This window comes from Balaenoptera musculus, chromosome 15 (assembly GCF_009873245.2).
Source record: "Balaenoptera musculus isolate JJ_BM4_2016_0621 chromosome 15, mBalMus1.pri.v3, whole genome shotgun sequence".
Lineage (NCBI taxonomy): Eukaryota > Metazoa > Chordata > Mammalia > Artiodactyla > Balaenopteridae > Balaenoptera > Balaenoptera musculus.
The window spans coordinates 720,518-746,987 of NC_045799.1; the positions used below are offsets into that span (position 1 = coordinate 720,518).

At 62.7% G+C, this 26,470-nt stretch overlaps 1 protein-coding gene across 10 annotated transcripts; it reads right to left on the reverse strand.

Moving 5' to 3' along the window:
- Positions 1-3,988: 3,988 nt before the first annotated feature.
- On the reverse strand, positions 3,989-15,927 carry ARFGAP1 (ADP ribosylation factor GTPase activating protein 1). 10 transcript variants are annotated; one of them, XM_036826463.1, is made up of 14 exons: positions 15,773-15,927; positions 12,947-13,010; positions 12,631-12,740; positions 12,276-12,447; positions 11,734-11,834; positions 10,865-10,951; positions 10,282-10,378; positions 9,419-9,475; positions 8,267-8,299; positions 7,529-7,558; positions 6,774-6,830; positions 6,210-6,269; positions 5,577-5,647; positions 3,989-4,591 (listed from the first exon to the last, which is right to left on the reverse strand). In XM_036826463.1, exons 2-14 carry the CDS (start codon positions 13,004-13,006, stop codon positions 4,243-4,245), a joined length of 1,284 nt encoding a protein of 427 aa, XP_036682358.1. In that variant the 5' UTR covers positions 13,007-13,010; positions 15,773-15,927; the 3' UTR covers positions 3,989-4,242. The 10 variants fall into 10 exon arrangements, with proteins under 10 accessions (XP_036682358.1, XP_036682356.1, XP_036682357.1 ...); XM_036826461.1 differs by having other exon boundaries at positions 5,577-5,653; XM_036826462.1 differs by lacking the exon at positions 15,773-15,927 and adding an exon at positions 13,156-13,174 and having other exon boundaries at positions 5,577-5,653.
- Between the last annotated feature and the right edge of the window lie 10,543 nt (positions 15,928-26,470).

Below are 26,470 nucleotides of genomic sequence, written 5' to 3' on the forward strand. Positions count from 1 at the left end.
GGAGGCTGTGGCTTATGAGGCCCCTTTCCTCCGACGTCACTGCCCCGGCCCGCCCCCCCGCCCACCCCGCGGCTTGACCCCTCCCCTGGCCCCCCTTCTCAGCTCTCCATTCTTCCCATCTGCTGCCCAGGACGTCTCTCCAAGCGTGGGGGACACAGGTCCCAGTGTAAAGGACCCCATCGCGCCACAGGGTGGGATCCAAGGCACCAAGGGGCCAAACACCTTTATCCCTCACTCCACATGGTCTGTTCCAAAGAGGCCCACGAGGCAGGCACCTGAGGGACCAAGGTCACCACGTGTGGTCCTGCGCGCCAAGCCGTGGGTGACGGGCATGGGGATCTCTGGCAGCCTGGAGCAGCACCCGGACCCCAGGGTCACGCCAGCCTCACAACCTCCCCGCTTGTCCAGCATCGTGCCCCAACACCCGTGACCCCAAACCCAAGCCACTCACGGGTCCCTCTCCAGTGCCCTGCCCCCCAAGCCTCCTCCGCACCTGCCCCTTCTCTACACCCCTCCGCAGTCGCGAGGGCCAGTCTAGCACAGCCCCTCCCCCAGCCCTCCCCGCCCACCCCGAAGGCCCCACCCCAACCGACTAGGTTCCCCGCAGGCTGGGCCCGGTAACCAGGGCTTGCGGGGTCGGGGTGGGGGGCGCCCAGCCTGGGCCCCAAGCACCCAACCCCTACTGGACCCTGGGACTCACCCCCCAGAACCACCCTACCCCTACCTGGACCGGACCGGCCCCCTCCCCCCAGCTGCTCTGAGGCTGCCAGGGCGGCTCTAGCCCCCCCGTTCTGGGCTCAGTTTCCAGAGGCAGAGGTGCTCTGGGGGAGGTGGGTGCAGCACAGGCCCCTCGGGCTGCTGGCCCGCAGAGGCCAGTCGACATTCGCTGGAGACTGGGAGAGGCCAAAGGTCGGGGGCTGGATGCTGCTGGAGGGGTGGGGCCCTTCCCAACGCCCCTGGAGGCTCCCGTCCCCCTCCCGACCCCCAGCCACTGGGCAGGCGCTGCAGGATCCAGCCAGCTCCCGGCCCTGACCCAGGTCGCTCAGAGCCCCTCCTAGCCTCCAGTCCTGCCCTGCGGTTGGTGCTCCTGCAGCTGGGAGGGGCCTGAGGACCCGAGGCGAAGGCAGTTCTGAGACCTGCCGTGGCCTGGGAGCCAGCCGCCCACGCCTGCGGACCCATGGCTGGACGCCGGAGGCTGCAGTGCTGGGGAATGCCCCGCACTGGGTGCTGGCGCTGGGGGGCGCAGGCAGGCCTGCAGTCCCGAGCGGAGGCCGGCAGAGGGCGCCTGGCCTGGTGGCCGCAGACACACAAACACTGGCACACACGTGTCTGTCCACGTCCACAGCTCACAGGCGCTCGGAACATGCGTGTGCACGCTCACGCAGCCCACCAAGGCGCCACTCTCCACGCTCGCAAGCCAGTAGGTCCTGAGCGCTCTTGGCTGGACTCCGTGCAGCCCCCCGACCCACGTGCCCGCCCAGGAGTCCCTGCACCTGGCAGGTGCTCCACGCCCCTGAGGCCCGCGGCCTTGCAGCCCACCTAGCAGCGTCCGGGCTCAGCCAGGGCACAAGCTGCCCACGGTCACAGCTCAGAAAGGGCAGGACAGAGCCAGGCTGGCCTCTGCTGGGCAAGTCCTGCCAGCCTTCTGGAAGCTGCACAGCCGTCACGGCCCTCACTCTAGCATGCAGGTGGGGACCCCGAGCAAAGGCCCCACTTCCCCTGGCCCCAGCAGTGGGGAGGTGGCCCCAGGAGCCCCAGCCCTGACCGCTTGGGAAGCCGGCCCTCAGTGCTGAGCAGAGCCTCCTCGGCCCCTTGGGGAGGTGGAGAGGGCAGGACCCCCACCACCCAGAAAGCCCCCCAGACATGCCCAAGAAGCCCTACTCCCCAGCTTCCTGCCAGGCCCGGCTCAGGGCGTGGGGTCCCAGGAGAGCTGTCAGCATCTGGCGTGCCGCAGGCCTGGGCCTGCTGGACACGGCCACCTGGCTGGGAGCGATGGTTGGACTGGGTAGCGCAGGTCACCTGCGAAAGCTCTGGAAAAGGAAGCTAAGCTGGGCAAGGGGGCTGCCTTTAGGTGTCTGCTGGTCAGTCGTGGTGTCTTGGCCGGGAGGTCTGGGGCAGACAGGTGACAGGCTGGCCAGGCTTCAGCTGGTGGACCGGCCTGGCTTCCTGGAGCCGGAGTCTGGGGAGGACAGCACGCAGCGGCCAGGGGGCCGAGGGCAGGTTCACGGCCGACGGGTGTGCTGTCCGGAGAAGCAGAGGCCCCGCGTGCTCAGCACGACCGGGGCTCAGCTGAGAACAGGCTCCGGCACCGCCCTACATGGCGCCCTGGCTGCCCGACCCGCCTCCACACCCACACCCGACTGCCTTCACCGCGGGGCCCCCCTGCCCAAAGCGCCGCCCTGCGACAGGACAGCACAGAACCACCCAGAAGACACAGCTCCAGCCTGGAGCTTCCAGTTCGCCCCGCGTGGCGGCCACAGGTGCCCTCGGTCAGGCGGTTTCAGGGTGACGGAGGCTGGCTGACCGCCAGCTGGCAGCCCCAAGTCTACCCAGGGCCAGGGGAGTGTCGGACTGTCCTTACAGAACTGCCCTCCCAGGCAGACACCCAACTGGGGACTTTTCTCCCCCGAACGAGGGTGCCACGCGGATGCCCCCGTGTGCGGCAAGGGAGCTGGATGCTCAGGCCCTCGCTGCCAACCCAGCCGGGAGGAGAGGGCCTGGCACCGTCCTGGGCCCAGCGAACAGACCTGCAGAACAGCAGGGGTGCCTGTCCTTTGCCCGCAAGGGGTCTCGGGCCACCCACCTAGTGTTCTGACGCGATGCCTGAGAGCAGAGCTCATCTCAGGCCAGTCAGCCTCAGGGCCACGCGCGTCAGCGTGGGGGGCTCCCGGGCAGAGGGCAACTTACTCCAGCTGAACATGGCCTCCGGGGCAGGGCCTCCTGGACCAGAATCGACAGGAACTAAGTGCCCCCGAAGCCTTCAGGGCTGGGGCAGGATCCCGGAGTCCCGATCCCAACAGGCTGGGGTTCCAGCACGGAAACAGGAGCGTCAGGACAGACCGCACCCCGTTGTCCGGCCCGGTGCTGACCTGAGGGCCGCCTGCAGTGCAGCCCACCAGCCCCGGTGAGGACCCACACCTCACACCTGGCTGGCCCTCCTGAACGCCTCTGCTCTGGGACACCTGGTCCCGGGCTGGCAGACCACGTTTGACCCTGGCTCTTGGGCTGACCTGGGTCTTCTCATCACCCTGAGCCTGATCTCTGGCCTCAGATCTGAGCGTGGCAGACTACTGGCTCAGTGACAGACCTTCAGGGTCAGCCAAAGGCGCAGGTGCTGGCCACTGGGTGTCCCGTCCCCCGGGGTGTCTTCCTTAGGGAGAACTGTGGGTGGCAGGGCTGCCACTCCCCACTCAGGGACGTGCTGCAGACCTGCCACACGAGCCACTGCAATCCGGCTGTCCACACGGGGAGGGCCCGTCCCGCGGGGCAGGGAGCAGGGACGTCACACACAAATCATACAGGAGGCCTGGGGAAGCCCGGCTGACCGGCCTGAGGGCCGGCAGAAACAAGTGCGGGGACAGAGGACCGAGCACGGCGTCATGTCACGTGGTTGTCAGCGCCGGACCATAAGAACGGGGTGGCCGGCACACAGCCGTCAAAGTCAAGTGAGCTCGGGCGACAGTGAGATCCAAACCACAGTGCAAGGAGGCTGGAGGAGGGGCCGCGAGGAAGGCCAGGGTGCCAGGGCATCACTGCACGACCCCCAAGCTGATGACGGGCTCTAGGGTGACGGCAAGGCCAGGCAGGCGGTGCTCGGGTCGGGCGGATGCAGGCCAGCACCGGTGCAGAGACGGACTGGGGAGCGGAGGGCAGGGGGCAGGGGGCAGGGGGCAGGGGGCGGCTCTCAAACGCCAGGCAATCTCTTCCAAAGGAAGAAAGAACGAGAGCGACCAGGAAGTGAAAGTTGCTTCAAGGAGACAGACCTCAGTCACGGTCACTGGGCAGCCGCGTGCGCCGCTGGGGAGGGCGTTTATTACCGAGCGCACTGGGGGAAGGGGCTGGGTGTGGCCGGCCCCCGCAGCAGCAGGGAGCCCTTCCTTCGACAGCGCCCCGCCCGGGGCCCCAGAGAGCGGGGACAGGGAGGCACACACCCCTGGGGTCCCGGCCGAGGCTGTCTTCCCGCGCAGCCAGTGCTTCTTGGATGGAAAGGAAGGAGCGAGGAGGCGGCGTGGCCGCTGCGCCCTACCAGTCCTGATTGTCCCAGCCGTCGTCCACGGCGGCCGGCGGTGCCGCCTCCTTGACGGCCCTGGCCCTGGTCCTGCCCTCCGCCCCGCGCCCCCAGGCCTCCCCACCACCCATGTCGTTGCCGTCCCTGTTGCTGGACGCAGACGCGGGGCCCGAGCCCCATGCGTCCCAGCCGTCCGAGCTCCTCTTGTCGGCTGAGGGGTCCGCACACGTCCAGCTGTTGCCGCTCGGGGACCTGTGGGCCCTAGCAGGGTCGGTGCTCCCGAAGGTCTCCCAGAAGTTCCGGTCGGTGGTGCCGTGGGAGCTGTCCCCGCCACTGTTCTGACAGCTCCGGCCCTCCGGGGCTCTGGGATAGAGAGCGGTCTCTGAGCGGCTCCCAGAACCAGAAGGTCCAGAAGGTCACCGTCATGGCCCTGAGCCACCGGGTCTTCCCCAGGCTCCTCCCCAGAGAACGGGGCTCAAGGCCGAGTCCAAGCCCCCAGCCAGAGCCCCATCCCCAACCAGGGCGCTCAGCCAGTGCCACTCAGGGTGCCAGAGCCACTGTTCTCGCTCTAGGGCAGAGAAACCCAGTCTCAGGGCGGCTCCGCCATGGAGCTGAGGCTGTGGAACCTGCGGGAGGGACTCAGGTCTCCTGCCACCAGAGCCCACTCTCCGCCAGTCCCACCCAAACGCAGGATGTTTTGAAGGAAAATGTAAAGCGCTGGTTTCCTGCAGCGATTAAGGGGAAAAAAACCCCAGACCCTTCTCTGCACCGTGGAGTCCCTCACCCAAACCGCAGTCGCACCACTGAGCACAGCGGACAGCGCGCCGTGGCGGAAGCGCTGAGGCATCCCGCCCGTGAGCGCGGGAAACGCGCCCAGCCTCGGGCAGACGGACAGCACGCGCCACGGCTGCAGTGGCCGCTGCTCCGGGCCCGGCCCGAGACCATCCACCCCCCCACCAGATCCCCAGGGTCCCACCTGGGGTCAGAGAAGAAGGCTGACCAGTCTGGGCTCGCAGCAGAAAGCCCCGGGCGGGAGCCCTGAGTGCTCCGCAGTCCTGGGAGGTGGGTCAGAGCCCAGCCGCACCCCCTCTCCCTCAGCCTGTCCCACAGAGGCGAGGCTGAGACTCTCTCCCTCCCCAGCCCTTGATGGTGGCAGCTCCCACGAGGTCGAAGGCAGGGCTTCAGGTCAAGAGGTCAGGGGGCCGACGTGCCTCTCTGCACCCCCAGGGCTCCAGGGGTTTCTGCACTGTGACCCCTGAGCCCCTGGGGGAGACACACCTGCCTCCCAGAGACCCCAGGGGAGAATGCCACGGAAGGGGGCCCACTTCGGGAAGAGGGGCCGGTATACCTGTCCAACGGGTCCTCCGCTCTCCCAGAAAAAAAGGTGGTGACGTCCCTCCATCCCCTGCTACCAACTCCCTGGACCTGGAAGGAGACGGAGGCGCTCAGCCTGGGCTCTGACGCCAAGTGCAGAGTTGGGAGACCTGGGTGAAGCTTAGGAACACAGTGACACCACGGGGCTCGGGCCGGTTCGCCCCGGGCAGGCTCTGCCGGGGACAGCGGGATGCCCGCTGTGTGGACGCAGAGGCTGTGGCCCCAGGAGCTCAGCGGAGAAGCTCCTGGGTGGGAAGCAGGACAAACGCCAACCCACCCCTCCGCCCCGCCCCCAGCGACGCTAAGGCAGAGAAGACGGCCGCCCCCAGCGCACTCACCAGGGGAGGTCGGCAGCAGCAAGACAAGGGCAGAAAGAAAAGAAGCAACAGGTTAGCGGCTGTGACGGGCGCCTGTCAAGCTGTTTCCATATTCCTCAAGCTGTCGGCACCGGAGCGTCTACCTGACCCTCCTCACGTCCTACAGGCCCCTCGGGCCAAGAAGCCGTACGGGGCATGAAGCGCCCGGCCCTTCCTGCTCGCGGTTCCGGGCTCCTTGGAATATGGAGACGCTTTCAGCCGAGCCCGCCTGCCAGGCGGGGCTTCCCTACCTTGGCCGCCAACTCAGAGAACCCACTGGACACATCATCAAAAATCTTTCCCTCCTTCACCTGGTGGATCGAAACAGCATCGTCATAGCCGAGGCAGGTGCCCCGCTGCCCATTACGGACAAAGGACAACGCCCACCGACACCTGTCAGGGGACCTGCCTCCGCGCCGCGTCGCCCCTTCCCCAGAAGCGAAGGGGAGGAGCAAGCCGACCACACTGCAGCCCGGGCCGGTCTCGCGGTCTCGCTCGGACCCTCCCCCGGCGGTCTCCCGAGCACAGGCTGGCACTGGCCGCAACCCGCACGCCCCCCACCACCGGGAGCTTCTCTCGCCGCCCTGGCCTCCTCCGGGGTGAGGGGCCGGGCGCACACCCAGCCCCGCGGGAGCAGAGTACAAGGCCAGGCCTTGCTGGGCTGCGGGACGAGAGCCACAGGCGCAGCGCACGCGTGAGGCCACGGGGCGTGAGCACGGGAGCCTGAAGCCTGAACAGAGCCTCCCAGCACCACCTGCCCCCCGAACGAGGCCCACGGGAGCCACACGCAGCCGAGTACCGGAGTCCCGCGTTACCTTCTCCTGGGCAGGTTTGAGGACACCCTCGTTCAGACTGTGGCCCAACTCTGACGCCTGTTGGAAGGAAAGACGCGATGAGAAAAAGCCACGTACGCGGCAGCACGTTCACCCCAGGACTGCGAGCTCTGCCCGCGGAGGGAAGGCCGCAGACGGCGAGCAGCCCACCAGCACCCGATGCGCCACGCTGTCGCAGAGGCGGGAGACCGCTGCCCCGGCCTACGCGCCCTGGGAAGGGACTCGGGACAGCCGCAAGCTCTTGGAAGTCCACCCCATCCGGTGGCCACCATCCGGCTAGCCCCATCGGAGCCCACAGGATCCATCCCAGGAGAACAGCCCCTGGCAGCCCCCCGACACAGACGGGTGGATCCCAAGCCCCACCTGCCCTCCAGGGGCCCTGCGGGAGTTCGGACAGAAGGGGATGGAGCCGGGGAGCGAGCCCAGGCCAGCAGCTCAGGTGGGGGGCAGGCAGGACAGAGGGGAGGCAACCACGGAGCGGGGCCCTCGCCCCTGGCACAGGACTCCCCAGCACCCCTGCAGCAGCAGCCTCGGGTTCTGGATCCCGCGCCTCCTGCCTGTGACGTGGACGCCCGAGCGCCGTGGACGGGCCACGCGGGAGCCCGTCGGGCTGGGGAGCAGCTCCGAGCGTGAGGACAGGGAGCCGACATGCGGGCCGCAGCGCGGACCACCCGGAGCAGGGCACGCGCCGGACACACAAGTGGGGGCGGCATGCACGAGCACGGATGCGGCCTTACCAGCTCTGGCTGCTGCTTGGAACCCCAGAACTTTACCCAGACAGCATGGGGAGACGGGGGGTGGGGGTGGGAGAGAGAGCGAGGCGGTGGGAGCGGTGTTCGGCAACAACCAGGACAGGGTCCCGTGGGCGCCGCACGCTCGCTAGACCCGGCACCTCCCGCCTGGGATCTTTCCAGCACGGTAGGAGCAAGCAGTCAGGGAGTTGAGATGGGGGCTCAGAGAGATCAGCCCTCGGGGCGTGAGGGGCCCGCGTGGCCCCAGAGGCTCCCTGGACGGCCCGGCACCACGCCGGGACCGCCGGGGCTGCCAGCCAAGGTGTGAGAAAAAGACGAACACCAGGGCCCGAGATGCCGCCCGCGAGAAGGGAGGGCGCTAACCAGGGACAGAGGCATGCTGTTGCCACAGGATGCAGACCCCGGTCCCCTGGGGGGCGCTGGGCCTCCGGTGTGCGGTTGCCCAGACATGGCACAGAGCCTCCTTCCCCACGAGGCGAAGGGCACAGGGGCCTATGGCTGCCCGGCTACCAGGGACGGGGCAGGATCTAAGCCTCCTCCACCTGCTAACCCGCAGGCGCCCAAAGTGGCACATGGACACGTGAGCCTGGGAGGCAAATGCACGCACGGGCCTGTCAGCACCCGGGTTGCCCGCGGAAGCGCCCTTCCCCCGAGCGCGGGGCACGAAGCAGGCGACCAGCCTAGAAACCTTGAGAGCACGAATGCAGAGGCTTCCTTTGTTACCTTTTGACTTGCCTGGGATCCAAACTTTGTCGCCTGAAAGGAAACACAGAAAGAGGGCTTTCTGGTCAGCCACCTGACGCTGGCCACCAGGGCTGCACGTCCTTGGGGCCCAGACACCCGTGCTGGTCTCCTGACGGCCGCGAGGCACTGGTGCTCACCCCACAGCAGCTCTAAGGGGCCCCGCAAAGCTGCCCACCACACCCGCTTCCCCTGGAGGGAGGCCGTCAGGGGAGGGGCACCCAGGATGAGGGAGCAGAGCTGACACCGACCTCCCCGCTCTGGAATGCAGGGCGTACAGGCCGCCCACGGGCCCACAGGTGGGGCAGGTCCCTCTCCAGCGAGTGCTCCCCCTCCCTGCCGGGCGCAGTCTGGTCACACCTCTCACCTCTGCCCAGCACCCCAGCCGCTCTCATAATAAGAGGGAAAGGCCTGGATCCCCACCGCAGCCCCGCAAAGCCCCGGAGAGAATCAGCAGAGGCCACGTGGCAAAGCGCTGGTGCCCCAGCGCCAGGCTCCTCCCCGGGCTCTGGCCCTCAGAAACTCCTGGCCTGGCCTCTCCAGGCCTGTGTGCTCTGGGTCAGCCTGCCAGGCAGCCTCTCGTCCCTGCTCTGGGCGTTCCTGTCACCACCACGGCACGGTCTCCCCGCCGGGCCCGAATCCTCGCACACACCTCTGGCCGGTCCCTTCCTGCCTGGCTCCTACCCGGTCGCCGCCAGGAGCCGAGCACATGCCCACGACCCATCTGCCTGTCCTGACAGAACCCCCAAATCCTGCCTCGTCTCGAGCCCAGGAGCAGGCGAGGGCAAGAGGAAACTCGGGCGGTCTATACCCTGGAGACCCAGCAGCAGAAACCCGAGGCTTTGCTGGGGCCAGGGGGAGGGGGAGGCAGGGAAGCTGGGACACCCTGACCCCCCGCCGGCACCCCCCTTCTGGGGCCAGCCCAGCCCCTGCGGGCAGCTCCGTTCTGGCCGGTACACCACCAGCTGCCACAGCAAAGAACGTCCGTGGGGCCTGGAGGATTCGCCAGGGCGAGAGGCCGCTCGCCGAAAGCCCCTCAGGGCAGATGGACGCGTGGCCTGAGCCCCGTCAGGACCCCCCGGTCTCCCAGAGCCACCTGGCCTGCGCGGCCGCGTGACGGGACAGGCTACTTACACCCTCCTTAGCTGCTGAGGCAAACCTGCTTGCTCCAGTGGCGAAACTGCTCCAGCCCTGAAAGGAAGTGACACAGAAGCCACATGGTGGCTCCACACGTGGCCACCAGGGGGTGCTCCTCGGACTCGCGCCGGCCGCCTCGCACCCACGTTCTGCGGGAAGGATGCAGCCGGGGCCCCGGAAGCAGCTCCCGGTCCGGCTCCCTAGAGACACGCCTTCCCCCGAAGCGCCCCGCCGCCCCTCCAGACAGACCACAGGGCGCTGGGGCCACCGAAAGCTGTCCTCCTTCCTCTAAGTCCAAGGTTGTTTCCCCTAAGCCTCCAAGATAGATGAAAGCAATTTGGAAATAGAAATTCTTCATTTAAATCCCAACTCAGCCTGTTCCTCCTGAGGGAGACGCGGAGGGACCCTCGCGAGGAAATGAGAAGACAAGTGCATGCGGCCTCTTCCCCGTGGCGGGCGGGGTGACACGGAGACACAAACACTACAGCCTGGGAGGCGCTTCTGGAGAGCCGGCTCCCGCACGGCGGGCCAGGCCGACAGCCCTTCTTCCCCGGGGCAGCCCCGGCCCAGAACCCACGTGCTTGGCAGGCTCCGCCAGGAGCGGGCGGCCAGGCGGGCTCCGCTCAGAGGAAACGAGCCTTTTGCTCAATCTGAGGGACGCGTCTTGTCGCCAAAGGAAACAAACGACAAAATACGCGTGGGATTAAACACCGTAAGCGGCGCTTTAAGAAAAGGACGTCAGTGAAGGAAAGGGAGGGGGGCCTCTGTGAGACGGGCCAGCGCACGATCCCAGGACGGCCAGGCTCCAGGCTCCGGGAGGCCCCTGGGGGGCGGGGGACGGGCAGGACGGGCGTCCTCACCGAGTACAGGGACGACATGGCGCTGTTGAGGAAGTCGTCTTCCCTCTTCGGAGGCGGTACCGTGTTCCCAAACCCCACGTAGCGGTTCTCCTGGGCCCTGGCGGGGACACAAGCAACAGCCCTGCTGCTCCCGACAGCTGGGGGTGCGGAGGTGCCCAGACCTGGGACGGGCACCCCGGAGGACGTGCGGCTCCCACACCCCAGTGTGGGGTCAGGCTCTCCTCTGTTCGTGGGATGAGGCCCTCCTGCTGCACCTGCCAGAGGACCTGGCGAGACCCAAAGCGACAGCCGGTCACTGCAGGGAGTGGGACAGGCTCGACCACAGGTCAGGCAGGTTCCAGGAAGGAAACACGTCCTTTCTGCTCCCAAGCATTCTTAGCAGTGACTTTCTCTAAGTGGTTTTCTCTCCACTCGAGCCCCCCACCCGAACCTGGGCTGCCAGACAGCACCGCAGGAGGCCTGCCGACTCTGCACCCCTGCAGACGCGGACAGCAGCCTCCCCCGACCCTCGCAGGGGCCAAAGCCCGGGGGCCACGTCTGCCTGGGCCTCCCCCAGCTTCCCCGAGCCCTCCGGGGGCCTTACCCTTGATAGGAGCCAAGGTCATCGTTCAGCCAGTCTTCAAAAGCTTTGTCCGCGGAGGTGGTGGAGTTCCGCAGCTGGCCAGAGGCTCTGCAATGGAGGGTGAGAAGTCAGAGAGGCCGACAGGGGGTGGGCACACGCCCACAGGACCACGGGGGTCTCTGGGAGGTGCCGTCACGCCCACCTGCTCACACCAGGCTCCTCCAAAGCTTGGAGCAGAGTGGCCCAGGCTTAGGCTCAGCGGCTGAAGCCGGCAAGAGGCAGGGGGGGCGCTGCAGCCTGGTGGGGAGGGGGGGCCACAGCAGCTCCACGCCTGCCCACGCCTGCCCACGCCTGCCCACGCCTGCAGGGAGGTCGCAGGGGTCGAGGCCAAAGCAAGCGCTCGGCAGGGGTCTGGAGCCCTTCCGACCGGAATCTCGCCACACAAGGGGGAGGAGGAGGGGAGGGCCACTGGGCACCCCTGGTGTCAACAGGGAGCTCTCTCTGAGACCGGTCACCCCGGAACACCAGCCTCCAACCCACAAGAGGACACAGGATGCCCGCCAAGGGGATGGGTCACCCTGGGGACGTGGGCAGCCCTCAGGCAGGACAGGAGACGTACACAGCACTGGGTCCTACAGAGATGCCGTGTGCTGTAGGCACAGATCTGAGGAACGGAGAATGGTGCTTCTACTTCAGACGTACCTTTACTGGTTGAATTTCTACTAAAAGTTTGAATTGTAACTTAAAAAGTTGTTTTTCCCACTGACTTTCAGAAACGGCTCACAACCGGAGCTGTTACCACAACAGCACAGGGACCCTGAGCCACAGTTAAGGTCAGAGCCGGGCAAACCCGGCCCAGAGCCCGGCCCGCAGGCCAGACGAGTAGCTACCGGTGGGCAGAGGACGGCAGCGTCTTGGGCTGAGGTGGGGTCCAGGTCTGGGCGGGCGATGACTCCAGAGACCATTCCCTGCCTTCGGCCAGAGTGGCCACCTGCAGAGGCAGCCAGGGTGTCAGGCAGCAAGGATGCCGCCTGCCCCCCACACGGCCCCTCGGGCTCAGCTGCCACGGGCCGGGGCTCTGCGGGTGCCGACTCCGAGACTGGCTCTCACGATGGGCAGAGTGAGCAAGCTCTTGGTCGGTGTGGCGCCCGGGCCCCCTCTGAACCCCCCGAATGGATGCAGCGCTCCCCAGAGGCTGCGAGGAGGGCCCATCCCTCAGCCCTCCTAACCACAGGCCACCTGCTTCCCCTTGGGTGGGGCGACCTGGGGCCACGCGTCCTGTCTGTGTGTGGACTGCACGTGGCCTCCGTGTCGTGTCAGAACCCACAGGAGATCTCAGCTCCTGGAACCACTACAGCAGCCGATGTTCAGCGCTTACTGAACACCTGAACCCACAAAGCAGCCTGCACACGGCCGGGCGGCCTGTCCTCACCTTGTCCCTGAAGAGGGCGGCGGCCTTGCTGCTGTACTTCTCCTGCAGGGACCAGCAGGGGTCGTAATCCTCTTGACACTCCAGGAACTCCCGGAACTTAGCGTTCCCGCCGGCCTTCATCTTCTCCAGCTCCGCGTCCTTCCACTTGTCCATAGTGACGGAACGGACAAAGCTACACACCAGAGGGCCGACCTCGCCACCAGTACCAGCATCCAAGAGCCCACCCCAAACAGTCTCGAACTAGACACATGCACCTCCTGTGCCAGAGCACCGGAGGGGTAGGAGCTGGCCTGTGAGGTGGCCCGCACCTTCCCGTCACCCGCCAGGTGGCAGGCCAGGAGCAAAGGGCACTGACCTGAGATGCACCCCGAGCCCGCGGTGCTTCCCTGAGCACTCCAGGCAGATCCAGATGCCGTAGGTCACGCTCACCCACTGAGGGTTGAAGGCGCCGCACTCAAAACACACCTGCGAAAAGCGCCCAGGCGACTCACCCGGGGCGGGGCGGGGCAGGGCCCGGGGACCCCGAAGACCCAATGGGGGGCCCCGAGAGGGGGCAGAGGGAGGCTGGCTGGGAGGCCAACGGTGACAGGGAGGGAGGACTCTGAGGCCGCGAGCAGCTCTGAGAGGACCCCGAAACCTAAGCCAAGTGTCAAGGAAAAGCGGACACTTACATTGTTTTCATCTTGCACCCGAACTTCCTTAAGAACTTTCCTGGTTCTCGGGCTGGCCATGGCACTGTGAAAGAGAAAAACAAACTTTTCAACTTCCAAATAGGTCACTTCACAAGAAGATCAACCTTTGGTGCAAACACACTACAAAGTATGACTTCAAGAAATTCCGTGAGGCTGCTTGGAAGCTGCAGGGCAACAGGGCTACTTACTGCAGGAACCTGCTCTCCACGTGCTAAGAAAAGCCGAGATCAGTCCGGACGCTCCCGGGCCAACCGCAGCGGGATTATTGGGGGCAACGCGCAGTTACTGGAGGCCGCTCATCACGTACCATCAAGACCACGCGATTTATAAAAACATCGGTCTTCTGGTGAAGTTCACAGCAAGGGGTGGTCTTCACAAAACGTGCTCAGACTGGCTGTTAAATCTCATTTCCCCTTTTCAGGGCGACACACCAGACTTGGGCTGACAGTATCGAAGACAGGGAGCCCCACATTCTCGGCCCCCGCAGCCCCTCTACCTTCCTACCAGCGCAGGGAGGCTCCTGGCCTGGGGCGGAAGCGGTGGCCCCGAGTGACACGGGAAGAGGCTGGCCTCCCTGGGACCATCTGAAGGATGGAGGTGACAGACAGCATGGCCACAGCAGGGCAAGGACAGGGGCCTATGGGCCAGCAGACCTGCCACCGCGCCTCAGGGGGACACTGCCGGGGAACAGCAGCCACACAGCCTGGGCTGAAGAGAAAACCCATTTACCTCTTGATAGATCTCCTAGCTTCGGCAAAGTTCAAGTTCAACGGGTGGCCCGGTAAGTTTCAGGCAGGGGATGGGGAGGGAGCCCAGCGTGGTGTCGGCAGTAAAGTAACCCCATGGATGCCCAGCCTGAGTCTCAGGCTGGCCCTTCCCTTGTGACCAGGACCTGCAGGCTGTCCCTCCAGCTCCCCCGGCAGCATGTGTCTTCTCAGGACACACGGGCCGCTTAAGGGCCACCTGGGCTGCGGGTGGTGTCTCCAGCCTCCGACCCTGCACCCCACTGTCTGTGAGGGACTGCTCCGACCAGCTTCCCTGCCGATGCTTCAGCGTGAAAACCCCAGGAGCGGCAGTCACCTTCGGTTACTCCCCAAGGGGACCCTGCCTCTCCCCACACCCAGGCCTCCTGAATCCTGAGCCCCGGGATGCCTAACGCCCACAACGCCCACTTCTGAGCCAGCTGAGGTTAGGAGACAAATGTCTGCTTTCTGTAACCGAGGGAAACAAAGCCAAGGGCTTGCCAGAGGCGCCTTTCTGCTCTGTATTTCTCTGTGCTGTGCATGACGGTCTCGAAGGCAAACACCTGAACCCACAATCCTGCCCAGCACCCAGCACCCGGCTCGACCCATCCAGGTGGGACCCTGTCCTCATGCTGAGCTCCAGTCACCCACAGAGCGAAGGCAGAAATGGGTGGCCCCTGAGAGCTCTTTCCAGAGAACTGTGCCTGCCCAGAGGCTCCCGTTCTGGCCAACAGAACCCAGGCAAACAAAAGTCAGAACTGGGGTGAGCCTGCCCTGAATTTCTAACCGTGTAAAAGAAGGCAGAGAGAGCGTCTGCAGAACTACTGCAAGGAAAATACGTGGAAAGTAAATGACTTGGCTCGGATTTAAAAGGAACTTTTTTTGGACGTGAGAATCCTTTACTTCTGTGAAATGCTAACTTTAATACATAAAAAACAAATACTTCCTAACTTTCAAAACTATAGTTCGTCTTGAAAAATAATCCAAGAACTCCTGCATTAATGCTTGAAACCAAACATAGCTCTCTGCAAGTGAACGTGGCCTCAGTAAACGGTGAACCAAATAACACTTCTCAGTTTACGGAAGAAGCCACTTGACAGACGGCAGAACGCTGTTCCTTAAGTTGGGACTTCCTCAATGTCTGAGATGAAAAGGGATGACTTAGGGACACCGCTTGGGGCTGTTACACAGGCGACGGGCAGAAATCCTGCTCAGCTTTCTCAGAAACCACCTGAGGCCCCCGAAGCACCTACGCCGAAGAACAACCGTTTCTCACCTTAAAACACCATTACTTCTGAACTTCTGCAGGGTGTGGTCCCAGGAAGGGATGCCAAAGCCAACTTAAACGCTAATTATCCCCTGGGCCATTATCACAGCCCCACCTGGCACAGATACAGAGGATGGCGGAGCCCTTAGGCCTGCACTAAATGACACAATTAACTCTCACATGGGTGGTCAGCGATGAAGCTGTTTAACAGGGCAGACGAGAAGCACAGTTCTTCTACCTAAACGCACGGCCGCTGACAGAGAATTCCAAAGTCCCTTCTTGGTTTCCTCTCCCTCCCCCAAGACGATCACCCACGGCCGCCAAGGGTGAGGCTGCCATTTCCGATTATACCGGCCTCTCCAACACCGAGGGGGAGGACCCTTCCTTCTTAGGAGTGGAAGCCCCTTCAGAACTCAGACCCGGCCTGATGGGACCCTGTGTCCAAACCAGCTCCTGGTTCCGAAGGAAGGGACGGGGCAGGGCCGGCTCGCCCCACGGAGGGGGTGTTGGTGGGCAGCGTCCCGTGACAGCCTCAGAGGAAAGAAGGCTGGGGGCGGGGGGCGAGCTGCGGGGGGGTGTGGGTCCAGGCGGGGGCGGCCAGAGGGGGGACGGCCGGGGGCCGGTGGACCAGCCCCGGGGTGGCCGGGGGAGGGCGGGGTGGGCGCTTCCAGGTCCTGCGGACAGCGGCCTCGGGGCGGGTGGGGGTCTGGGCGGAGGCGGCCGCCGGGAGGGGTCGTGGACCAGCCCGAGGGGAGCCGGGGCCTCGGGGCCTCGGGGCCTCTGCCGCGCGCTTACCGGGCAGAGGGCTCGATCCTGCGCGCCGGGTCGAGCCGGGTCAGGCAGGGGTCAGGGCCGGGGTCCTGGCCGGGGTCGGCCGCGCCGCGAACCTCACCGAGGACGAGCGCCGGCCACCCACCCCACCGCCACCCGCTTCCGGCTACGTCGCGCCTCGCAAGGCCTCACGGGAAGCCGGGGACGGGCCGGCGGGGGCGGGCCTTCCTCCCTGCCTGCTTGGCCGGAAGCGCTGCCTCACCCCGTCGCTATGGGGACGCGTCCTCCTCCGGGCTGCTGTGTCAGAGCTGCTAGTCCAGCGGGGACCGCGGTAGCCTGGGGACCGACAGCCGTGCTCACCAGCGGTGCGCCGTCAGGATCAGACGGGAAACTGATGACCTGCTCAAATTAGAACGATTCATGGGCGTTTTACTCACAAGGGGGCTGGTTAGGAGGGGATGCGCGGGTTTAGGGCACCGCAGGAATTCTGCGGGAACCCAGGCCTGGAGCAGCAGAGCTGTGACGTCAGCAGACTCCAAGGAAAAGGGGGAAGGAGGGGTTCCCGGACTCGGGAAGGGCAGTGTCCTCAGGGCCGCTGCCCAAGAGGAGCTGTCATCTTTTGTTGAGGGCATGGCCAGCCCAAGGTGACCTAGTAGAAGAAGACACAGGAATAAATACCGGCCTCTCTGGCCTCTCACCCACTGGTCTCCCGATTTTGCCTCCCACTGGCCGGGCCCACCGGTGCAGTCTGAGGTGGAGAAGGGTAGGGAGTGGGCACGGAGGGCAGCTGGAGACGTTGCAAGCAGGCTGCAAAGCAGTGTGAATAGTAGAATCCCAAATATGGGAAATATGACTGTGGAAAGAAAACTGTCCAGAGTGATGATCTCTGGGGAGTGCAACTGCAAGTGATTTTTGGTTTTGTTTTTACTCTGTGCTCTTATGTGTATTCCACCTATTCTTCATTGATCTATGTAACTTTTGGAGTGATCAAGTATGAACATTTTTACTGAGGTATAATTTACATTCAATAATTTACGTTCAATGAGTTTTGAGAAATGCATACTCCGATGTAACCTCCACCATGATCAATTATAGAACATTTCCATCACAGGCAACCACTGTTCTTACTTTTATCCCCATTTCTTAATTTGCCTGTTCTAGAACGTCATATAAATAGAATCATGCAATAAGTACTCTTTTGAATGGCTTCTTTCACTTAGCATAATGTTTTCAAGGTTCATCCGTGTCGTAGCATGTCAGCACTTCATTCCTTTTTATTGCTGAATACTATTCCGTTAAATGAATATAACTCTTTGTTTATCCATTCACATGTTGGACAGTGGAGTCATTTCTGAGTCTTGGGTATTGTGAATAAAGCTGCCCCGAAATTCACATGGGTATATTTTAACATTCCTTTTGCATAATTACCTAGAAGTTAAGTTGCTGGGTGACCGGGGAGGTGTATGTTGAACTTCATAAGAAATTGTGAAGCAGTCTTCCAAAATGGTTGTACCATCTCACACCCCACCAGCAGTGTGAGAGCGCCAGTGTCTGGCGGGTACGCTGGGTTATCTCATTTGCATTTCCCTCCATTGCTGGTTGAAAGCTGCCCTGGAGGATTATCTTAGCTTCCTGGCCCTTCCAGCCCACCCTGCGCCCAGCTTAGCATGAGCACCTCGTGCAGCCAGGGGAAGCCCTCAGGAAGGAGCCAGCAGGGCTTGCAGTGAGAAGCCACTGGCGTCACGGAAACAAGAGGACTGAGGTGATGTGCACGGGGCACCCATAGGGTCTACCCAGGGACAATGTGAGACGGTGTAGATTTCGGCACGAGACCCTGGGGCTGGGACTGTGTGGGTTCCACAAGTTCAGAGAGCAAGAGCCACGTGCTGGATTTCTTACGTGGGCTCCCTGGAGGAAGCGGGCTATGAAGGACGTTGAAAGGGAGGAGAGGAAAAGGGAAGGCGGTCCCTGAAAGGGCACAGCGGAAGCCAACATTTGGCGCTGGCTAGTGCAAACAACGAGCAGAGGCTGAACTTTCAGTTTTCTGATCATAAAGCTGAAAGGTCAACCCCTACTCCACCCCTGGCTCTGGAGGCCTGGGGCTACGCTCGTCCCCAGAGCCAAGAGCAGGGAGGTGGCCGTTGCAAGGACAGGGCAAGCCTGCCTCCTCACAGCATCCGTGGTGCCCCTGCCTCTCTCTGCCATCTCAAGGCTGGCTCAGTGACCAAGTAACAGAGGGTCAATCTGGGCATTGAAGTGATGAACGGAGCAGAACATGCAGCTGCAAGCTGGAAATATTTTATTACCCCACCTGAAATATTTAGATAATTTGTTTTTCTTCTAGAACTGCTGGCAGAACATTAATTTCCAGTTAGAGTAACGTGATCATCTTTGTGGTTTCCTCCCCAGGGCTGCTGAAGCTCTCGATATGATATGAATAAAACTGAAGGGAATACGAGGGCAGCAATATGAAAACCTCAGCATAAATGGCTACGCAAGGCTGGGGCTGGCCTGGGCCACACAAGTTCACCTGTGAAGTCACCGTGGGACCTGGGACACATCACTGCTGCCTCCTGGACTCAATTTCCCCGTCTGTGAAAGGAGGACCCCAATTCCCCTTCCAGGCCAGGGGCCCACACTTCCTGCCCGCTTGCCAGAAGTCAGGCCCTGGGCTTGATAAGGAAGATCTTGTGTAAACTGCACAGCAGTGCAGCTCTTTCCGATGTGAACCTGTTGTTCAGGTGAAGAAACAGAGGTGCAGAACAAGTAAGCAATTTGCCCCAGGTCGAAAAGGCAGTAAGTGGTGGAGCCGAGGTTGGTACCCAGCCTGTGTAACATCTTCCTCAGAGTAGAAGGAGGGCATGTGGGGCGAGCGTCCACTGGGGGCGCAGTTGTGTCCTCTGATATGACCCAGCACCAGTCTCAAAGGTCAGTTTCATTCCAAACATGTGCAAGTGACGGAGAAATTGGGTTGGGCCGTGAGCACTGGTCAACCGTGACCCTGTCAGGGTCTCACAGCCAGGTCCCGGGGGTCCAGCCAGCTGCCATCAGGGGTGGCAGAGCCTAAAGAAACAGCTGAAGCTACGCAGGACTGGTGAGGGCCATGTGTGTACATGTGTGTAAGTGTACACATCTGTGAGCATGTTTGAGTTTGCACATGTGTGCAGTGTGCCTGTGAGTGGTGCGTGTGTGTATACATGTGCGCATGGTATTGCATGTGTGGTCTGTGCCTTAAGGCTCGTTAGGCTCAAGGTCATTGTACTGAGTCCCCCACACACACAGAGACAACAGGTGTGGCTTTGGGGTGTGCCCCAGAAGAGGTGCCGCCCACAGGGCTTCCCAGAGAAGCAGGGTCTGCCATACCCACTTTGCACAGCGGCAGAGGTTGCAGCTTGGAGTCGGAGAGACCGCCCTGGCCCCGGCCAGTGGCAGTAGCACACAGACGCGGGCCCAGGCTACTCAGACCCCAGAGGCACCCCAGCAGCGCTCGTCCGGAGCTGTGCGCGGGTAGAAATGAAGCCAGGGCTGTGTCCGCCTCGCCCCCAGGAGCACTGCTCCACCCCGCACCCCGGGCATGGCCCACAGGTCTGTGTTCCTGAAACCAGTGTGGGCTGAGGAGGGGCCATGTGGGGCCCCGTGAGAACAAGGCTCCTTCCCTGCCTGGGAGGGTGGCTCTCAGGAAGTCTCACTGCCTATATTTAAAGGTCAGCCATTCTGTGGGCCTCCAGGAGCCTGGGGCATGGCAGGACCTTGGGGGCATCTTGAAATGACTATCTAATCCCATTGACTGGCCAGCGCTCCAGGGCCGCCTGGAGAGGTGGACGCTGGCCATGGATGTCGCCAGAGCCGTCGGTCTCCCTCTGGACTCTTAACTCCTCTTGAAATCTCTCCCATATTGGGCTCAGCTCGGGGGCAGTGGTGTTTCTCCCAGTGTTTAAGGGATATGCCTATGCCACCCAGCCCCCACGGGGCTCCAGGGAGCAGTTAGACCCACCTTGAGGCTGACAGGGTCTCAGGTACATGGAAACAGCCCCAGTTTCCCAGCAGGAGGGCTCAAGGTCAGGATCATTCGCTCTGTCCCAGCGATGCGGATGGAGCCGACTGTTTGCTGGGTGCTGGTGGGAAGAGGACCAGATGGACCCGGGTGGCACTGGAGCATCTGTGATGAAGGGAAGGGCTGACCTTCTGAGGGGAGCAGTGCTGCAGGGCCCGGTGTGGGCTCAGGTGCTGCTGAGGCAGACTTTTGAGCCAGATCCGAGGGAGGAATTGAGCCCCTCCTGGGTGCCAGCCCTCACGACGGGTCCTTGGAAGCCCACAGAAATAAAGGGACACGAAATCCTTAGTTCCTATCACTGACCTCCTGTTTTTCGTTCCCCAATAGCGTGTGCCTTTCCTGATGCAGGAAATCAAAGAGATGGAGGGGCCCCTGCCGGTCAGCGTTGGTCCCGATGCCGGGCTCTGGCGCACAGAGGGTGCCGCGATGCCCCCCGGGTCCCCTACCACAAGATGCACCCCCCTCAGGTGTGGGCCTGTAGGGTGCACTCAGAAATGCTCACATGGTGTAGACTCTCAAAGTGGACGTGCTGGGTAAGCTCTGGTGGATTTGACCAGATCGTTCCCAGAGACTTCGTACCAAACGCCCTGATGCGAGTGTGCCCGTTTCTTACGACCCCTCGCAGCTGAGTGTTACTGGCAGCTTGTCTCTGCCACGCCATGAACACACGTGTTGTCACTGCTGCCATGGTTTTCATTGCCTTAACGGTGGTGGAGCTGAGCGCACGCACATTGGCCGGTGGACATCCCCCCGTGTCTGCGCCCTGCCCGTTTCTGTCCTCCAGTGATCACCTTCCATGGCCAGGGCCTCCCTGAAGTGGCTCCGTCCTGCAGCTGATAGAAGGGCATGGGGCTGGCTCAGGCTGAGGCTGTCACACTCCTGGCCTCTGGCTTGCCAGGTGAGGGGACTCGGCCCCACACGGAGAAAGGCCTGGTCAGCCTCAGCCCCATCTGACCCCTGTTGCTGCCTCTAAATGACGCACAGGAAGAACTGGGCCCCAGGATGAAGGAAATGGAAGGAATGTCAGAATGTGGTCCTGCTAATTCACGAGGCCGTGCATCACTACGGAGCACAACTGCTCCTGAACCAGAGCTGTCGTTCCTCCTAAAACACCCAGGAACTTGCAGCTGTGCCGAATGACACTAGGTCACACAGGCTAACGAGTCACGGCCAGGAATGTATTGAGACAGGGCCAGCTTCTCAGACTGCAGGCCTGAGGGCTCAGATCCCGGGGCTATGACAGAAAGACCCACACACCCCCTGCCTTAGCCCCTCCCATGCCTATCCAGATTCTAGTTGTTAGAGACAGAAAACCCAACCCCACATGGCTTAAACAACAAAGGGATGTTATTGGCTCATGTGGTGAAAAGTCCAGTGGTAAGTTGGCTTTCAGGTGAGGCTTGATCCAGCAGCTCAACAATATCACTGAGAGCCAGGTTTCTCTCTGTATCTTTGCTCTGCTGTTCCATTTTCATCCGAAGGTCCCAAAATGCAGCTCCTAAGGCTGTAAGCTCCCTGTTCACATCCCAGCTAAAAGCCCAAGATTCACTAGCTTCGGTCATGTGTCCACTTCTAAACCAATAACAGGCCAAGGGGATGGAATGTGCTGATCTGTGGCATCTAAGCCCCGAGCTCCAGCCCTGGAGCCCCAGAGGGGAGGCAGGTTCCCAGGACTGCAAGGACCCCAAACAGAAGTCTGAGGGTCAGGTGAGCTCTCCTTGTGGCCGAGGTTGAGGTGGGCATTTTGTGGCTCCCCTCTGTGTCCCCGGGGCCCAGCATGAGCCCAGCCAGCATGGTACGAACACTGGGGATGCCTGGATGGGGCTCTGCCTGTCTCCTCTTCTCTTCGGGGGAGCTGCTGCTAGAAGGAGGGAGGGAATGCATGTAGGTGGACAGGCGGATCGTCTCTCCGGAGAGGCAGGAACTCGGCCTGGAGGCAGGAGGGAAGAGGGGTTTCGGTGGACACAGGACCTGGCGCCACGGGGAGGCTGAGAAGGGCCGGCCAGGGGGTGGGAGGCAACTGGGAACAGCCACTGACACACTGACCCCAAGGCCAACACGGCGGGGGGGGTGAGGGTGGGGCGGAGGGGGGAGGGGGGGCCGGGCGGTTGGAAATCAGGCCTTGAAGGACCACAAACGCAGCCAGTCACGTTTTGGGCCGAGCGCTCCTGGTCGGCCAGCCAGGAGGCCTGAGAGCCTGTGGCCCCGGGGGGCCCACAGCATCCCTCATCCCGCGCTCTTACCTCCCAGGCACCTGCCAGCTGTGAAATCACAGGGCAAGGGGAGCCACCGTGCTGCGATCCGGCCCCCGGCTCCCTCTGCTGCTCCTCCCAAAGCCCCTGCCCCCGCGCCCCGGCTCTGGACTTACCCAGACCTGGACCCAGTCTCGCCTTGAGCTGCGGGCGACCGGGTCTCTGGACCTGGCGGAGCCTCAGCCTCTGTGAAGCTGTGAAGCGGGATCATCATCGCTCCTCCCCCAAGGTCCCCGTGACGTCGAGGGAGGTGAAAGGAGGTGCGGCTTCTGGGCCCCGGGAGGGGCCCTGGGCTCCTGGTCACTTCACACCCCACCCCCACCTGCGCGAAGACAGAAGCACAGCCTTCGGGAGTGGCGGAGGGGTGTCAGCAGGGCTGGAAGAGTCTGTCACCTGCCGTTCCCTTTGCTCCCAAAGCCCAGGAGTCCTTCCTGGGGACTCGGTAAACGTGGCTTGATGTGGGCGGTCCTTTGCCACTCGGGGATCGTACCCCATGCCAGCCCTCCATCGAGAGAGAGACAGAGACAGAGGGAGAGCGAGAACCCAGAGCCAGGCAGGGGGGCAGCCGCTGACCTCAGCAGAGGACACACGCAGGCCTGCAGACCAGCTTCCCTTCTCCTTTGTTTCCAGTTTGCTTAATGAGCCAAATGTTTAAGCAACTCTGCCGCTACCCCGCTTTCCTCTTTAATCCCTGAACCGCTGAGAGTGATGACGAGGTCCCAGTGAGAGCTGCGGATGCGCCCTCTGGGCTCTCCTGGACCGGGTCTCAGGAGGCCCGGGCCGACGCGCCGGTGGACGGGCCAGAGACGACACCTGGGCCGTGTCTGGGTCCCGGCAGCGAGCCGTCTCCTCCCGCCCAGCGCTTCCAGCTCTCAAAGGCCCGCAGAAGGGCTCCTGGATTTAATGCCTCGTCTGTACCCCAGCCTGACGACGGGCACCCTCACAGGGTCTGTGGCCCGTCTGGGAGACCCAGTGGGGTGTCTGCACGCGGGGCCTCCACCTGGGCCGCGGGAGTTTGCGCCTGTGTCAGGCACCGCGGGGAGCCTGAGGCCGCTCTCCGTCCTTTGCATCTGCAGGTTGCCCAGCTCTGTTGCTCTTTCAAAGGAAGGACAGGATCAACAGTGCCTCCCGTTGGGCTGCCTTTTATCTGTTCCGGATTAAGGGGTCAGGCCCCCCACCCCATGCAGTTCTGGGGCTCAGCCACTATCTTTCTGGGAGTGTTTGGTGATAGTTAGAAATTTCTCCCAGACTCATCTGAAAACATCTGTGCACATGGCAGTTTCTGTCGCTCTGGGTGAACAGAGACGGCGAGAGGTTTTGACAGAGCTGAAATTCCTCTAGCCCCGCTGTGAGCTGACCCCTCACAGGCCCCGAGGCCGGCTGTTGTTTCTGTCACAGGGAGGGCTGAGCTCTGCAGGGTGGATGGGGGTGGCAGACGGGTGCAGGGGGCCCCCCAAAACCTCAATCTGGCCTCTCCAAGTGTAGTGCTGAATGGTGGCCTCTGGAGGATACGTCCCTACTGCCTGGAACCTGTGAACAGGACCTTATTTGGGAAAAGGGTCTTGGCAGGGATTGAGTTAAGGATCTCACATGAGATTCTCCTGGATTACCTGGGTGAGGCCGCAATGTGTCCTTACAAGAGACAGAAGAGGAGGGACAGACAGAGGAAAAGGCCGTGTGAAGATGGAGGCAGAGATGTGAGTGATGTGCCACAAGCCCAGGGACACCTGGGCCATGAGAGCTGGGCTCAAGGATGGGTCCCGCCCTGGAGCCTCCAGAGGGAACGTGACCCTGCCGATACCTTGAGTTTGGACTTCTGGCCTCCAGAACTGGGAGAGAATAAATTTCTGCTGTTTTAAGCTCCCCCCCCCCCCCCCCCCAGTTTGTAGTAAACTTACAGCTGCCACAGCAAATTGCCTGGAGGCCTTCTCTGGGCGAGACTGCTCTTCCCCCAGGAAGACTCAGTCCCACACTCGGAGCGTCCAGCTTTCACCCTCTGGAAACCAGGGGCACCTCCCCCGACCGTGCCACCTCGGCCCGCAGACCCCAGGGGCAGGCTTTCCTCCAGATTCGCTGTCTGTGCTCAGCTGTGGGCAGTGTGGACGTTCCCGGCCTCACCTTGGTGACCCGGCAGCGTTGCCCAGGTGTCAGGCTGCCGTCTGTCCCCCAGCTCCTGGGACGGCCTGCTGGGGGCCTGGAGATAGCCCACCTCTGTTCTCTGCTCATGACTCACATGGCACTGCAGTCTCCTGCTGCCCCGATGTGGCTCAGGCAAGGGGGCCTCTGATCACTGAGTTCCATCTGGGGGTCTATGTAAAATGCAGAATTGGCAACATTCAGCTTCCAAGAACCGTAACCCTCAGCCAGAAGGAATATGAAGTGCAGTGTTATGTAAAATCTCACAGTCCAGAGGGGACCTAGGGAGAGTCATAGCCCTGTCATCTGTAAAACGGGTGGCGCTGCAGCCGGGGGTCCCTCCTGGCCACACAGCGTGCATGCCCCAGGTGTATGGACGCCATTGACCCTGTGTAGAGCCCCACACATCAGGTCAGTGTCCGAGCGGCTCTGGTTGACCCCCGACCCCTCTGCCAGGACCCGTCCTTCTGGAACAGGTGATGCCCAGGAGGCCTCCAGGAGGTGCCAGCAGGGGAGGCTAACCCCGTTCCATCCCCACCTGGCATCAGCTTTGAAGAGGAGGAGAGGCTGGCCTGCAACGACTTATTTCACCCAGCATAACTGTTTTCAATGTTTGTTCCTGGCACAGCAGGTATCAGTAACTAGATACCTTGTTATAGCTGGATACACTCCATTGTATGGCTGGACCACATGTTAAAATGTATCCATCCATTCAGTGATGCTTGGGTTGTTTCCACTCTGGGCCCTTATAAACAATGCCACTGAAACACTTGTGTGGACATTTTGGTTTCTTTTGGGTAAATATCTAGGAGTAGAGTTGCTGGGTCCCATGGTAACTTCATGTTTAACCTCTGAGGACCTGCCAGACTGTTTTCCATGGCGGCTGCACCGTTTTCACCCCTACCAGCAGGGTGTGCAGGTTCTGGTTTCTCTGAGTCCTGGCCAGCACTTGCTGTGTCTGTCTGTGGACTCCAGCCATCCTGGTGGGTGTGAAGCGGTCTCTCGTGGTTCTGAATGGCTTTTCTCTTTTCAGGTGCTTGTCTGGCTTCTGTCTGCAGACAGCGCGGTGACAGCCATTGCCCATGCATCCTGGCACAGGTGGGCAAATGCATGCGGGGGAACCAAAATCACGTAGGGGAAAACTCCGGGTAGTTTGTGAACTCACATGAGTGGAGTCAGGAATTGAGGTTGCCTTGGGAAATTGGTCTCAGGTCCCTCCTCTGGGAAGGGGGCTGGTGATGATGGGGCGGCCAGAGCTCCAAGGACCCAATGTCCAGCAACCTCTCTGCAAGTGCCCTTGCCTGGAGGTGCTGCTTAGTCACGAGGCGCTCTGTCACCACGGGGCTGGGACCCTCTGGTTCTGGACTGCTGGAGCCAAGACCCGCGGCCCAAGGCTGAAGTGCCACGTGCTGGGCTGCCCCTCACTGGCCACTCTGTTTGGGTCCTGCTCCCCCCGGGGTCTGACCAGGGCCACAGCCTGCATCCCAGCAAGAGACTCACCTGACCATGGCTCACCCTGATATAGAACCCAGCGACTCCCTACGAGCAGTGGGGTAAAGCCCAACCCAGCCTGTGCCCACAGCTCTGGCCCCCACCTTACCTGCCTCGCTCCCACCATCTGCCCTACGTCTTGCTCAGTGCCACCTCCACACCTCTGCGCATGGAGGTCTTCATCTAGTCCTCCCTCCACCAAGCACAGGTCCCGTGCCCCAAGGCTGCCTATGACCCAGGGTCTCCCAGGGACCCTCCCCCTCAGGCCTGACCCTGGCCTGGCCTGCAGGACCCGCCCCCCGCCCCGCCCCTCCGCAGTGCCTGGGCAGGTGAGCTCCTGGTAGGCTCGTCCGCCCCTCCTCCTACTCCGGAGTCCTCACCCCCAGCAGGGGGACCTAGTCCAGGATGCCTCAGGGATGGAGTGCGCCTGGGGCCCCATTAGGAAGGAGGTTGGGTGGGTGGGTCACACGAGAGAGAGCCCGGGGCAAGCGCAGGAGGTGCGGGGTGCGGGGTCGGGGGTAGGATATCCTGGGGGTTATCCTGGACTCTATGGGGCAGGTCTGCAGCAGCTCCGGGTCTGTCCTGGGGCCACCGCGCGGCCCCTCCAGCTCCACACCGCCTGACAAGCCGCGCCATCGCCCCTTTAAGAAGGGGTCCCGCGCCCCCTCCCCAGCTGGCCCAAGCCCCCAGCGGCTGTGAGTCGGGCTGGAGAGGGAGAGAGACGCTGCGCAGCTGTTACTCGGAGGGATGGGGCTGGGCTGGGGGACCCGGGGCTGCCGAGCAGGGCGG